At 41.7% G+C, this 16016-nt stretch overlaps 1 protein-coding gene across 1 annotated transcript in view; it reads left to right on the forward strand.

Moving 5' to 3' along the window:
• The window catches only part of PIWIL4 (piwi like RNA-mediated gene silencing 4), a 41413-nt gene that overhangs the window by 16377 nt on the left and 9020 nt on the right, over nt 1-16016 (forward strand). The window contains exons 7-13 of the mRNA XM_079928765.1: nt 59-256; nt 2222-2333; nt 6583-6706; nt 7785-7902; nt 8429-8540; nt 10988-11172; nt 13158-13230. Of these exons, the coding sequence (XP_079784891.1) occupies nt 59-256; nt 2222-2333; nt 6583-6706; nt 7785-7902; nt 8429-8540; nt 10988-11172; nt 13158-13230 (922 nt within the window). The remainder of the gene's footprint in view (nt 1-58; nt 257-2221; nt 2334-6582; nt 6707-7784; nt 7903-8428; nt 8541-10987; nt 11173-13157; nt 13231-16016) is intronic.

The raw sequence follows: 16016 nt of genomic DNA on the forward strand, positions 1-16016 counted from the left end.
AACATTTAAAACATTTAAAAAAATTTTATTAATTACAATTTATTTATTTATTTTGAAGATTGTCCCTTTGGCCTGGGTTTGCCGTTTCTGTGTCACATTTCGAAAGCAGGCTCCTGTTTTGTGCTGACGTGAGTTATAAGATACTCAGGAATGAGACTGTTCTAGAATTCATGACGGATCTCTGCCACAAAACTGGCATGTCCTGCTTTACCCAGACGTGTGAGAAACAGCTGATTGGGCTCATTGTCATTACAAGGTAAAAGCCTGCGTTTAAATAGACTCTTCTCTAGAGAATGCATTATGTATCCCGTGTGGGAACAGGGCACTGGCCTGAGCCCAGACCTGATCAGTCTACTCACCTGTTACAGACCTGACCGTTCTCAGTTGTCTAGAGTGCAGGCTTCCTCGAGGGGCATGCTTGGTGGTCCACAGTCTGACCTGGTCCTTCCTTACCTCCTGCTGTAGCCTCTCCCTTAATCGCCAGTGGTCTGCATTTTGCTGCTCCAGCCCCTCTGCCTGGTTCCCGCACCCCCATTTCTGCCTTTTAGATTTCTGCTCCCACAAAGTCCAGCTCAAACGTTACTGCTTTTCTGAAGCTTCCACCTGTCCATTCAGTTGGAATTATTCAGTTCCTGCCCCTGTGCTGCTCCCCAAACCCAGTGCTCTTTTTTCTTTCTTTCTTTCTTTTTTTTTTTGGCCACACCATGCGACTTGTAGGATCTTAGTTCCCTGACAGGGGATTTGAACCCGCGCCCTCGGCAGTGGAGGCTCGGAGTCCTAACCACTGGACCGCCAGGCAATTCCCAAAGTCCAGTGTTTGTAAGCCACCTCTTTAGAGCCATTTTATTTCATTTTATTACATCACAGTGTAAACAAGCAGGACCCTATGGGGCCTTCCCAGGCGGACTTCTGCCCCATATCCTCTTTCTTAGCTCCTCTCTGAAGTACCCAAAGAACAGTATCTGATGCACATTTCCTTCACCACAACCCAGTGTGTCAGCAGACTGGCTTTACTGTGCGTGGGTGAGCAGACCCAAGTCTGATTCAGTAACAACAGGACAGAACATCAGGTCCGTGTCTCATCTCTGCTGTAAGATTATGAGGCCGTCAAGGCTGAGACCTTTCAAGTCTCTAGGTTTGTCTGTGTATACATCTGTCATCAATGCACATTTCAACTGAATGGGACACGGGCGGTTAGGTGACTTCGTGAGGACCAAAAAGCCCCGCCTATGCAGCTGCTGGTCCAGGGACGCACTAGTCTTCTCCTAGTCTGGCTTGGAATTTCCACTTGAAGTTGTCTTTCTGGGTTACAGAGTAGAGAGGTGGTGCGGATTGAATTCCACGCTGCCCCCTTATTCTCCTGTCATGATCTTCATGGATTAAGTTATCACACTATTTCAGAGTCACCCTGCAAGGTACCCAGAGCCCAGAAGAAACCTGACAAGGAGGTTTCTGTCCCAAGGCTGTGGTGGCATGAGAGAATGTTCCAGGCCACACGGTACCTGATGAAGGGGAGAAAGAGCTTAGAAAGATCTCAGCCGACCTGCTTTGCAGTTTTGCCCAGGCCAGCCCTAGATGGGAGAGGAAGCAGGCTTCCAGAATTGGGTGGTCCATCAGCCTGCTTGGGGTGCTTTTTATCAGAAGCGCTAGTTGGGAGTTCAGAAAATCTTAGTGGCACCAGAAGCTGATGGGAAAGTTTTGAGCCATGCTTCAGCCTTTGAACATTTAAGAATGATGTACCTGAAGTGGCAGTGTATCTCAGTGAGAAAAGCACCTGGTGGTCTAATGACTCTCCCACTGGTAGAGGTCCTCCTGTGAACGAAGAGTTAATTAATGCTCTTCTCAGATAAGAGCTGATCCTTTTTTTTTTTTAAAGTGGCTATTCTTGAGTTATTATCTTTCATAATTTCTGAAATTCTTGAGAATAATACTTTGAATTAAAAGTATAGTGAAGGGCTTCCCTGGTGGCGCAGTGGTTGAGAGTCCGCCAGCCGATGCAGGGGACATGGGTTTGTGTCCCGGTCCAGGAAGATCCCACATGCCGCGGAGTGGCTGGGCCCGTGAGCCATGGCCGCTGGGCCTGCGTGTCCGGAGCCTGCGCTCCACAACGGGAGAGGCCCGCGTACCGCAAAAAAAAAAAAAAAAAAAAAAAGTATAGTGAAAGAGCCACTTACCTTGTAGGATTTGGGAAAAGAACTTAAAGATTTCTTGCCTTTACCAGATACAATAACAAAACCTATCGCATCGATGACATTGACTGGTCAGTGAAGCCCACACACACCTTCCAGAAGCGGGATGGCACCGAGATCACCTATGTGGATTACTACAAGCAGGTGGGACTTGTCTTCCTTCATCCTCATCTCCCTTCTGCTTAGCTCAGAAGAGGGTCCCTGTTCCTTTCCAATCCAACAAGTCCCCCAGTCTGTCGGGCTGAGTCTGCCTCTGACATAATTTTCTGACCTGTCCCTTCCCCTCCATCTCCACCGTTCCTGTATTGGCTCAGACCCTCATCCTGTCTCCTGTGGTCCTTCCTGTAGTCTGAGTTACCTCCTTTAAAACATATCTGATAACGTCACTTCCCCGCTTAAAATATTCCCATGGCTCTCTGTTGCTTTAGAAGTCAGATCTAAGCTCCTGGGCAGAATTCCCCAGGTCCTTTATGATCTGGCCCCTCCCTGTCTCTTGAGTCTCATCACTTACCATCCCCTGTTTCCTCTTGGGTTCTGCTGTGCCCACCATTCGTGGTTCCTCGAGTCAGTTACCCCCCTATGCATTTTCACACATGTTGCTTCCTCTTCCTTGATGCCCCCTCATAGCCAGCCGGTCACTGAACACCCTTCAGTACTCAGCTCAGCAGTCAGCTCTTAAGGGAGCCCTAGGATGCTCTCCCCCGGGTCCCCTCCCTGCACTTAGCTGCAGACGACTATCACAGAAAGGACACGAGTGGTCTGACTCCCCTCCTCAGCGCTGAGCTCTTGATTTCTGGATGCCCAGGGTGGCATGTAGTAGGTACTCAAACATTTACTGATGGAATCTCCTGCTGACTCTGGGAGCTTGATTCACAGTGATGACAATTTCCTCATCCCCACCATCCAACTTCAGTTCCTTTCAGAGGTGCCTTCTCTTTAATGTGCAGTCGTATTTCAGTCTCCAAAATCTCACTGTTTTAAAAACAAAACCAGAAAGCAAAAACCCTGCCTTGACCTTTCTATACCTTCAGGAAAAACGATCTCTTTTTCCTCCTTAGCTCATTTCTTTAGAAGGTTGTCTAAACTAGCTCCAAACACCTCTTCAGTTCTTCCGTCCTGAAGCCTCAGTAGTCTGGTACCCGGTTCTGCTGCTATGGAAATAGCCCTCCAAGGTCAAATTCAGCTACTGTTCTTCTTCGGAGGGGCTTTCGGTGGCTTTGGACACTAGTAACCACTCCCACTGAGCTGAACTCTTCTTCCGTGGCCCCTCCGCACATCCCTGGTGGTTCTCTGCTAGGTTTCAGGTGGTTCTTTCTCAGCCTCTTTTGACATCTTCCTTCTTCATTTCCTCCAGACATTAAATGCTATTATTCACTGTGGTCCCCTTGCAGAGGATCTTTGCTTCATATTTTGAGATTGTTCAAATATGGTATTTTTGCCTTGCCCTTATTCCTAAATTATATCCTCATCTCCGTTTCAGACTGTATTTGCATGAATATCCTGCAGGCATCTCACACTAACATAATTCAAACTGAATTCATTGTCTTTCCCACTTCCCTCTCTCCTTGGGAATTCTGCCTCTCAGGAAGACATTTTGGTACTTCCTCATCTTTACCGTCACCTCCTCGTTCAGTTGTGTAAGCGCTGAATCGTCCACGCAGAGCTTTTAGTCCAGTTCCTGCAGGTGATGAGCACTTCCTTTCTTCAACTGTAGCATCACACAGTTTGACCTCATCTCTCACGGCACTCCCACCACGCACCCCATGCTGCCATCACCCCAGTCTACTTGCTGTCACTCAGCCTTCGCTCATGTTCAAGAGACATTGGCATAAAGCCTCACTGTACCTTTCCTCTTCAAGGTCAAATGTCATCTCGTTAGTGAAGTCCTCTCTGACTTTGCTCCCTCTCACACTCACAGAAGAGCTAGCTGTTCTCTTCCCTGAGCACTTGTAGAACATTCCACACTGCTTCCAGAACACGTCTTCCTTACAGAACACAGATGGCATTTGACATTTGGCAAAGCGTCTTGTGCAGAAAATGTGCTCCATAAGTGTTCGTTTATCAGACACAAAGTTTGTTAAACATTTTTTTTTCTGCACAGTTAAATTCATTTTTCTTTGATGTATTTTAGGACCCGTGACATTTTGAAAAGGGAATCATGATAAAATCCCACTCACTTTCCTGTGTAATGAGTTGTGGTTCACTGCATATATATTAGGGAGAAAAAGAAAATGGTGCCAATTTCTAGAATGTCCTCCTCTCTGTCCTAGGAAAGGAATGCTAATTATTATGCAGTCAACTTTCAAAGTGGAAGACATCTTGATATTGACCTTTATATTTCTCTATTTTATCTTATCATGAAAAATATTTTCAAACGCTAAGAAAATTGGGGCACGGGAGAGAGTAAAGTTCAGCTGATGACACAGCTTAGTGGGTAGAATTCCTGGCCATGTTCCAGGTAAATGGAATATCCTCTTCCTGGAACATGTCCCACTTTTGCTTGAGCTGTTCCTGGAACTTGTAATACTCCCACGTTTTCTTCAAGGTTCTCTCTTGGATTCTACTTCCTTCACGAAGCCTTCCCTGATTTACCAGCCAGAAATTGTTTTCACTACCACCCTGTTCCCTACTCCTTGCGAGGGACCCAGTCCTGAGTGGTGTAACAAGCAGAGGTTCCCAGGTCTTAAGGGATGAATCCTGGCTGTGCTAATGTACAGTTATGGGACCTTGGGAAAGTTACTTAATTTCTGATGCTGTTTCCTCATCAGTGAAGGGGATGATGATAGTATTTGACTCATCGTGGTTAAGATTAAAGGAGGAAATGAATTAATTTACCAAACAGAAATAGACTCACAAACATAGAAAACAAACTTACAGTCACCAAAGGGGAAAGGGTGGGGGATAAATGAGGAGTTTGGGATTAACAGATACACACTACTATATATAAAATAGATAAACAACAAGGACCTATTGTATAGCACAGGGAACTATACTCAATATCTTGTAGCAACCTATAATGGAAAAGAATCTGAAAGAGAATACGTACGTGTGTGTGTGTGTGTGTGTTTGTATAACTATGACTTTGCTGTACACCAGAAACTAACACAACGTTGTAAATCAACTACACTTCAGTTAAAAAAAAAACATAGTACACATCCATTAAAAAAAGACTAAATGAGGGAAAATATAAGTGCTTAGCATATATTATTTGTGCTACTGGTCTACTTTGCTTTGTAGATAATGTAGTTATGTGTAAACGTAGGAACTGTGCCTCTTTTATCTTTGTATCCCCCGCTGTTCCTGGAATATAGCAAGCACGAGATGTGAATTAATGAAGTCACATATAAAAACTCTCTGTGAAGCCTTCTCCAGGCTTTTCAGCCATAGCATTGTTGCAATGATCACATTTCCTGAATTGTTTTTAAAGACTTAAAGTCCTAATTGAATAGAGAAGCACTCACTGCTAGCTTCCTTAATTATAATTATTGATGTCAGTGTCATATAGTTGCCAGGCAGTTGGTAAATTATAATTCCAGTTGTTCTGTCATCAGTATTGAGTAAATTATACTGGGAATGAGTGTTCATTGGAAACTTTGCCGTTGGAAGGTAAATGAACTCGTGGCAAGGTGAGAATGTTGAAATTCAAGTTTACAAAGGGAAAGGGGGTGGGGTAGGAACTAATGATTGCTGAGGACTCATTATAAACCAGACACCACGCTAGTGGTTTACATGGGACACCTCTGAGCTACCGTTCTCCTCATGTCATAGATGAGGAAAGGTAAGTAACTTCCCCAGTGTCACAGTCCACGTACGCACTGACAGAAGAGCTGGGGATCAGATTTACATTTGTTGGAGTTCAAAGCTGTTTCCCTATAGCGTCATACTATCCTAGGAATGAAGGACAGTCGTGCCCTTTTGGGAAATCTGAGATTGACTCAATATAACCCTTGCCTCCAACTTGTGTATAGATATTTTCCAAATGAGCACAGGCGCTTAGAACCAGTTAGTTATACATGGGGCAGTCTGCCTCAGTCTCCAACGGTGGAAATGCTGCAGTGGGGTCATGGCATTATGGATGGAGCTAGCTGAAGGCTATTCTGTCTCTGGATGAAACTCAGAAGAGAGCAAGGAAATGAATGAAAAAAAAAACAACAGTATTGCATTATAAAAGATAATAAAATCATGAAACTGACCCTGAGATATAAGAGATAGGTCCTAGGAAGGAAGTAGAAATGAGTACGTAACCATACGGATTAGTAGGAACTTTTTTTCCTCTATTGAATGGTTTTGCTTATCTATTCATTTGGGGATTACCTTGCTGCTCATAAGCAAGGATGCTCGTTTTACAGTGTTTCCATATTAACTTTTCCCTCATTAATCTTGCATCCTACAGCAATATGATATTACCTTATCTGACCTAAACCAGCCAGTGCTCGTTAGTCTGTTGAAAAGCAAGAGAAATGATGACGCTGAGGTTCGGATGGCCCACCTGATCCCCGAGCTCTGCTTTCTAACAGGTGATGTTTACGTTTTATATGCTGTCAGGCTCTCAGTCACAGATTCCTGATACTTTGCGGTGGGTAGAGCCTCCTTAAGTTAGCTGAGTGCTGGAGCACTAATTTAACCCATGGAGGATGAACCTTAAGTTATTTATTTCATCACAGAGGAAGTGGAAGGGTAGAGTGCTCTTTGGAAATTGCTCAGCACGGTGAAAGCTATCTATTTCCTTTATCTCGTGTATTCTGTTTGTTAATTTGATGTTAAAATGGTCCCCAGATGTTTTCCTAAAACCAAGCTGTTCTTCCGCATTTTTTGAACTTCACTAGGCTAAGAAGCCACGTGATTTAATTTTCTTCAGGTATATTCTTTGAGTGGTGCCAAAATGCTCCTTATTTTCTTTTTGCATAAGCTTCAAGGTAATCTTCGCTCTCTAGTAGAAGCTGAGTAACTGTCTCAGGTGCTTTTAATCATGCTCGTCTGATTACCAGGGTGAGACTAAGGGTGGACTTTCTACTTTTTACGCTTTGTATTGCTCGGATCAGTTATCATGTGTATGTATTTCTTTCGTGATTAGAAAAGTTAACAAGGACATCATCCCTGCAGGGAGGGATGCCCATTCTTAGTGGTACTAGGACATCCCAGGTCTGCACAGTCCCCACGGTGGCCTCTAGCCACACGTGGTCACTGAGCACTTGACACATGACTAGTGCGACTGAGGGACTGGCTGGGGAAGTGCTGTAAGTGTCAAATACAGACTGGATGCCTAAGACGTAGTATGAAAAGAAAAGGGAAACTACCTCATTGACAAATTTTTCATATTGGCTGCATGTTGAAATGATAATATTTTGGATATATTGAGTTAAGTAATATATACTATTTGAATAATTGCATCTGTTTCTTTTTGGCTTTTTTTTAATGTGGCTACTACCGAAAATTTTAAATGACACATGGCTTGCACTGCTGTCAGATGGTGCTATCCAGACGGTGAATCTGATTCAGTTTAAGTGAAAACTTTTATTACCCTGTGCCTGAGACGGGCTGGGGTTACATCAAGGACTGGCCATTTTTCACTTTGTTTTCATTCACGTTGAATAGGGCTGCCGGGCGAGGCAACGTCTGATTTCCGGCTGATGAAGGCTGTGGCTGAAGAAACGCGCCTCAGTCCTTTGGGAAGGCAGCAGCGCCTGGCCAGGCTCGCAGATGATATCCAGAGGTACAGGGACATCTCCACATCCAGACGCTTCACAGTATCTCTTTAGTGATAAGTTTGTCATCAGCAATGTTATCTCACCTTTATTGAGCACTTAACATGTACCAGGCAGTGTGGTAGCACTGTCCATGTATTGTCATGTTTAATTTTTACATCAGCCCTGTGAAGTAGTCAGTTAGTCCTACCTTTTGCCAATAAGGAAACCACAGCTTTAAAAGATTTCAGAGTTTGCTCAAGGTCACATGTTATTAAATGTCAGCACTCGGAGTTGAAGTCTGGTCTGTCTGGCTCAAAGTCCCATTTTGCTAACCAGTGAGCCACACTGGGAGCCTTTCCATCCCTGCGTGTCCCCCATGGGTGCAGTCTTCCTATAATTCTCTTGAGCAGCGAAAACAATGGTGAGTAGAAATAGAAGTCAGGAGCCCTAAAAAAATCAGTCCGAATAATTAAGTTGTAATTTTATCTCTAATGATTAAAATTCTTTAGAAAGTAAGCCCTTTAATGATTTAAAACTCAACTCTATCAACAGAAACAAGGATGCTCGTTTTGAGCTGGAGACCTGGGGTCTGCATTTTGGATGCCAGATGTCTCTGACTGGCCGGGTTGTGCCTTCAGAAAATATAATAATACAAGACCACACAGTAAGTGCAGTGATTTTATTTTCATTTAAAAGTATTTTCTTGAATGTGTGTCAGTTTGATCATATGCCAGAATGACTAGTGGGCTTAGAATATTCATTTGGTTTTTCCATGGCCATGTCCCTGCCTTTCCTTTGTTCTAAACCTCCAGGTCCCTCTGTTTTGCTTTTTAATCCGAGTGTACTTTTGAAAGGCTTCGCGGCACCCAGCGGACATAATTTAGGTCAGTCACTGTGATGTGGTGTCACATTTAAAGATGAGTTAGAAAATGGTATTTCAAGCCATTGCAATCAAAACATGCCAACCTATTATTGCGTGTTGTAGTACTCTTACATCACTTAAAAAAAAAATCTATGGTACCTGAGAAAATTCTTTTAACTGCTAAAGATTAATTCCAATAGACCATATTTCCTGATACCTCAGGGTTTTTTCTCCCCCAGAGTAAAATGCTGCTCAGTTGGTATAAACGTGAAGAAGTTTGCACAGAGCCCATCCCAGCCACGGCATTTGGGCGGAGAGGCACTCTGAAACCTGGAGAGACAAATCATTGCTTCTTTGGGGCTTCCATTTAAAAATGAACCTATTTTATGCAAAAATTGCACATTCTCTTTCTACTTTTTCCCCTCTGTTTTGCCCATTTTTAAAGCCAATTACATTTCATTTTTAAAGGCACTCTTCTTGCCTTTATTTGATACAATAAGTAAGCCAACATATCAAGACTAACGACTGAGCAAGCGAATGGTTTTCTGTTGGCAGAATGGAGATTTTTCTCATCATTTCTTTTTGATAATCTATCCAAGCAACCGAAACCCTTATTGGAGAAGCTGAAGAAAAACTACTTTAAAAGCAGAACAAAACAAAACTTTGTCAAGTCCTAAAATGTAGACCCCCATTAAGATCTTGTTCAGGAGTCAGTAAAGAGAAGCTCAGTTTCGGTTCCACACGTGAAGTGAGATGGGAAATATTTAAAATGGTCTGTCTCATCATCTCTAGGTCGAGTCATACTTGTCAGAGATTTGTTTGCATTTTTTGGCCTGGAAACAGGTCTCCATAGGAGAAGGGGCACTAAGGTGGAGAACCCGCCCCCTAGAGGCGATGGTGGGTGGGCTAGAGGTGGCTGTGTCCTCGACTTCTCAGCTGATCCTGCTTTCTGGAAATTGGGTTTGAGGAACTGAGTACACTAAAGGTTCACAGGCTTCAGAGTGGCCCGTGGCCATTTGTCCTGGGCCCCCTGCCGGCCCATAACAGGTAGGAGTGTAGGTGAGAGAGCTGTGGCTCTCTTCACACTGGTTGTAAAGGGAAGGAACGAATCCTAGCTCCAGACAGAAGCCTTTATGGAGGCCTAGCCCTTCCCCTTCATTCTCAGGCTAAGGTTGCTTCCTGAAGTTGAGTCCCTGCCTGGCCACCGTGAGATTGGCTGGGGCCTGGAAGTCAGAGTGCTTGCTGGAAAGGGCCCTGGTTGCAAAGACAAAAGCAGTATTCTAAACCTTCAGTGCCACCAACTGGCTCCATCACCCTTTTCAGCCATGTCTTTGGAACCTGTAAAACAAGGGAATTGGAATGCTTCTTAAACGGTAATGTGCAGATGAATCACTGGGGAACTTGTTAACATGCAGATTCTGATTCAGTGGGTCTGGGATTGGGCCCAGGACTCTGCATTTCTAACGAGCTCTCGGGAGATAGCCATGCTGCTACAAGGCAACACTTTCAGTAGCAAGAGATTAGATTGCAGTGTTTTTTTAAATTCTAACAGTGACTCTTCCTGGTTTACCACACCAAGAACATTTCCATTTGATTCCAGTCCATGGATATAAACAGAAGGCTAGGGACCAGTCTGAAGGCTCCCCTCTTCAAGGCAGGGAGCTTGTTTTTCCTGGTCATCTGGGGAACCTTCCAAAGAATGAGAAAGGAGCTTGTGTCCTGGCCTCAACTTTGCTCCTAGACGTATCTACTCTTGGCATAATGTATAGTCTTTAATTGTAGGGTTTGTTAGTTTCAGTATGATGACCTGCATTGTGTCAGTCATCAGCATTTTCTATTTGAGATATCTAGGTACCTAAAGCAAAGAGACCAAACTGGACAGCCAGTAGCCTGGCTTTTACATTCATAGTAAAGGTCGTAGACTTTTAGAGCTGGAAGGGAACCTAGAGATTTGAACCAGGCGCCTTTCCTTGCCCACAGCAGAGCCCCGTGAAGTAAAGGGACTTGCCAAGGATCTGCAGGCAAGGAACGGCTAACCTGGGATGGTGCCGAGCTACGTCCACTCCCCGGAAGCACATGTGTTGTGTTCAGATGTGCAGTGCTTGTATCTGTGTTTTAAGTCTGAGAATAGCAGACTGTACTAAATAGTTCTGTTATGACAAATATGAACTATTTCCACACTGTCTTTTTTATTTAATTGTTCTCTGAGTAAATTTGTTCAACCCTTTCACAATCATTATTTTTCTCAGTGTCAACCTGTGTCTGCGGCTGACTGGTCCAAGGATATGCGAACTTGCAAGATTTTAAGTGCGCAGTCTTTGAATAAATGGTTGGTTATGTGTAGCAACAGAGCTGAACGTGTGACGGAGAGCTTTTTGAACTGCTTGAGAAGAGTTGGAAGGCCCATAGGATTTAATGTGAACCACCCCAAAATGTGAGAAGATGCAGAAAATCATCCCAACTTTTTTCACATATTAATTTGGTTTGGTTAAAAGATCGGAGATGACGGCTGATATATTTACAAAAGTGTTTTTTTTTTTTAATGTCAGTAAAGTTTCCTAACGTAGAATGCCAAGCAGTTATAAGTAGATAGATTTGGCAATGATTAAATTTTTATCCAGTTGAAATGTATTTTATGTTGGTCTTTATAAAACTTTATTTTCATAGTTCTTCCTAGGCAGTACTCTCATTAGCTCAGTGTCTTTCCAGTACTAGTTGGGGTATAAATCCTTAATAAATCCATATAGTGCCTCCTCAGTTTCTTTTCTTAATTCTTCCATATCACTTACTTATAAAACTGAACAGCAAACAGGATATTAACAAATAAATGTTGCATTTCCTGACTTATTTGATAGATTTTATGTTTTAAAATTTAATGTAAGAATAGATCTGAAATAAGCTCTTCTTATTCTGTTCCTGTAGCATAAGATTAGTCATCTAGATAGTTTCTGATAGAACCAGGTCATTCATTTAGCCTTTGAACATTTATTGAGTATCTGCTACTACATACTAAATGCTATGCTATTTGCATGGGATGAGGTAAATATGATGCTTTCAATTTAATAAGGGATCCATTCACATACAGCCACGCTCAAAGTCGAATATTGTTTTGCTTTAGAAAAGCCGTAAAGTTGGTCATACCTTACTTCATTGAGCTCGCTATGCATAAAAAAGAGCAACAGATACTTCTTTTTCTTTGTTGTAGTGGAGGTGCAAATGTCCTAAATTGGCAGGGTGGGAAGTTATTCTTTAAACACATGGTTACTAATTAATTACATCAGCAGCATAAGCATTGTTGAAAACCATAGCTGTTCCCAAAGTCTCATTTTACACTGTAGTATAGAATTCTTCTCTTATCAAATCTGTTAACAAATCGCCTGGTTTGAGTTTCACCTGCTCTAATTTCTCTTAACCCATGAGGTAATAAGGCAGGAAAAGATTCATGAAAGAAGCCACAGTCCCGGAACCTGGGCTGGCATCATAGGCTCTTTCTCACCCAAATTCCAACAAGCCCATGCCCGTGTTCGGTCCTTGGCCTGTTTTATTTGAAAGCTCATATTTTAGTCCATCCTTTTTTTTCCCTATGAAGTATCCATTTATTTACTAGATTTATATGTGTAGTTTTCTTCCATCTGAAACAACGTTGCTGGCCACTCCTGTTAGAACCCGCAAGCGGCAGACAGTGCTCCTGCCACCTGCTGGTCAACTTTCAAAAGGCCACTGGGTATTGGGAAAGTCCCATTATATTTACATATGAGAGGCTGAACCTATGTCAAGAAAACAGATCTAAAAATTCTTCTCCGTGGCAATTTTTTTCTGTAGCATCTGGCCCCTAATATAATGGAACCACAGAACTGATAATTGATAAGTATTGATACTTGTCCACTGATTGATTGATTATGGCTAAATATTCCAGGCTCCACACAGTGTGCCATTAAGGAAAAAAGGAAGGTTTTAGTATAAATCATACAGATTAACTGAACATCTTGATCTCATCAACCTAATGATTTTTATTTTAAAGTTCCCAGGGAGATTCAGAATTAGAGAATTGTTAATCCCAGTTTAACTTGAACTCTGTTTCAGTCATTTGATATTGAGACTTGTGTTTCAGAAGTTCACTTTCAACTCCATTTTGAACAACAGAATTGTTCAAATAGCATCTGTAGGGACTCTATACAATGGAGAAAATTTCATTTTTCACCAAACTATTTTTTTAAGTTAATAAAAATGGTAATGAAATGTTGCTGGTGTATCACGTGTGGGAGAAGCAAGTTTAGACTCAAAAGCTTTCACTTTAATGATTTTTTCCTCAACTTATAGTCTGTTATAAAAATCAACTAATATTATTTTTAGTTCTATATGATTATGTGCTACTAAGAAGGGAACTATGCATTTTCAAAATTAATTTTTTTTCTGTAGCATAAAAGTACAAGAAAATCCAGCTGCATTTCTTCACGCTATACAGAAATATGTTGATCCTGAGGTTCAGTTGGTAAGTATAGGATAATTCTTGAGGTATAATTTTAATTTTTCTTCATATCTAATAGCCTTGAAAGAAGGAATTTGAACATGTTCTCCCATGATATGTTTACAAATTGCTGTGCATTTCCCCAAGCACTCAAGAAAGTATTTATCTTGATATTTTAATCAATATTTTGTTTTCCTTTCATGTTTCTAATATTAATTTTTAAATACTTTTTGTTACTCCTGTATCAGCCTCTTGGATGTCTACATATTTTCCAACTTACTGGGAGGATCATCTTTCACTCAAGATTTAAGATAAATTGACTCCCATCTTATCCCATAAGTGTTGGGGCACCCTGTGTTCTCCCCATTGTTTCAGGAGATTCTTGGAAGGTTTAAGTGTCTCCATGTCACCTATGGCCCCATGTCCCTGCCTCCTCTGAATTCTTGCCCGCTTTCATGGGTACCTTTTCCTCCTGCATTGCATCACCCTGAGGGACACCTACAATTGCTTCATTTCCCAAAGTATTGTGTGTGTGTGTGCGTGTGGTATGTGTGTGTGTGTTGGTGTATGTGTGTGTCCTGTGTGTGTCCTGTGTGTGTGTGATGTATCTGACTTTGCTGAGGGTTTGGGGCCAAGGCATGGTTATATCACATGTCAACATTCCAGACAAGTTAAAATTGACATCCCTTTCTTAAAAAATCTCTCAATCATTCCTATTTCTTGGAAATGTTCTCTCAGTCTCCCACAGTACTGCAGTGCTTTTCTGTCCCATCTCCTGTCTGATCCCCCTAGCTCATTCATCCCAACTCCCAACTTTCCTATTCATAGTGCATGCAAAGCAGCTTAGCTATCTCTTTGTTTCCACAAAAAATGGCCCGTAAGGATGTTACAATACAGGAAGTTATCATCCTAAGAGCATTTATTTTTCACTTTAAAAAGTAAAATCAAACTAACAGAAAAGTTGCAGGAATAGTACAAAGAACTGTAATATATCATTCACCCAGATTCCCCAATTTTTGACATTTTATTTATGATTTTCTATCATTTTCCACCTCCCTCCCTTCCTATCTATCCTATTTTTTTCCTGAACCATTTGAGTGTAAGTTACAGGAGTGATGCCCATTACCTTTTAAAAAATACATTTGCACCCATTTCGTACAAACAAGGCCACTCTCCTATGGAACCATAGAACAACCATCAAAATCAGGGAGCAGTACAACTAGCTAATCCACAGACTCCACTCATATTTCTCCATTTGTCCCCCAAATGTCTTCCATTAAAAGGATCTAATATGTTGCCCTTAGTTTCCCTGTCGCTTTCATCTCTCCTTCAGTCTGTAACAGTTCCCTAGTTTTCCCTTGACTTTGATGACCTTCCAGTTTTGAAGAGCATAAACCAGTTATTTTATATAATGTCCCTCAATTTGGGTTTGTCTAATGTTTCCTTATGATTAAATTCAGGTTATGCGCTTTTGGCAGGAGTATCACAGCAATGATTCTGTGTTCTTACTGCATCTTCCCAGGGGGGACTCCATTGATTGAGATGGTTTCTGTCAATTTTCTCCATTGTAAAGTTACACTTTTTCTCTTTGTAATTAATCAGGTTTTTTTCTTTATTTTTTTGGTAGGGAGATACTTTGAGACTATGAAAATATCCTGTTCTTCATCAGATTTTTCCTACTAGTTTTAGAATCCATTGATAATTCTTGTCTGAATCCATTACTACTCTGATGGTGGCCAAATGGTGGCTTTCTAATTTTGTACTTCCTTCTATAATTATTAGTTGGCATTATAAGGAAGAGCTTTCTCTTCTTCCCATTTGTTTGTTTGTTCACTTATTTACATCAGTATGGATTCATGGATTCCTATTTTATTTACCAGCTTATAGTCTATCACTACTGTTATTTATTTCGATATCCAAATTGTCCTTGGTTTTGCCAGTGGGAGCCCCATTCAAGCTGACTTGTGTGTCTTTTTGACACCTTCCCAACTTTCTTGGAACAATTCCTTACTGTCTGGCACAATAAGACATTCCAGGTTAATCTAAGTTTTGCTGTCGAACTCTAGAATCATATGTTTTCCCAATGAGCCCTGATTCCTTTTGGTAGAGAACAGTATTTAGAAACCAAGATCTGGGCGCTGGGTGTGTTTATTTGCTACTGGGGTGTCACTGGCCCTAGGCTTTCCCAATGGGCAAAGCTAAGAAATATGTATATGTATGTGTGTACATATATATACATACACACTTGCATCCATTTTATTACTGTATGTAGTTATGTATATGTTAAAATATTTTATTAAAATTTTAAAGATTAAAAACGTGTTCACGCCTCCAGTTGCAACCCAGTGCCACAGGAAAGTGTTCCCCCTTTCCATATTTGTACCTCATCTCTCTAATAGTGAGAAACATGGCCCTTATTATTCTCCACATACTTGCTTCTTTATCCGTGGTGTGTTACCAGTCTCACTTGACTCCCGCCTTCTTTTGGTCCTGGTCCCCATTGGGCTATTCCTTGTTCTTCCACCTACCTTGCTTAGCCCCAGACTCATGGGATGGAAGGCAGGAAACCCCCCTAAGAGAATTTTGCTGATAATTTAAAAATATTTTTCCCAACTTTATATAATTAAGTGTAAATAATTTTAGCCCTTGACATTATGATAATGAACAGTCCTATAGGTGACAAAAATCACGTTGTTCTCTGTTAATTATGACAGTGCCTATCTTTTCTGTAATTTGGGTGTTTTGAAAGTAGAGAATAAAACATAGGAAGGAGATGGAGTTAGGCCAGGAGAGGTCCTTCTGTGAGGGAA

The sequence above is a fragment of the Stenella coeruleoalba genome (assembly GCF_951394435.1).
Source record: "Stenella coeruleoalba genome assembly, chromosome: 8".
Lineage (NCBI taxonomy): Eukaryota > Metazoa > Chordata > Mammalia > Artiodactyla > Delphinidae > Stenella > Stenella coeruleoalba.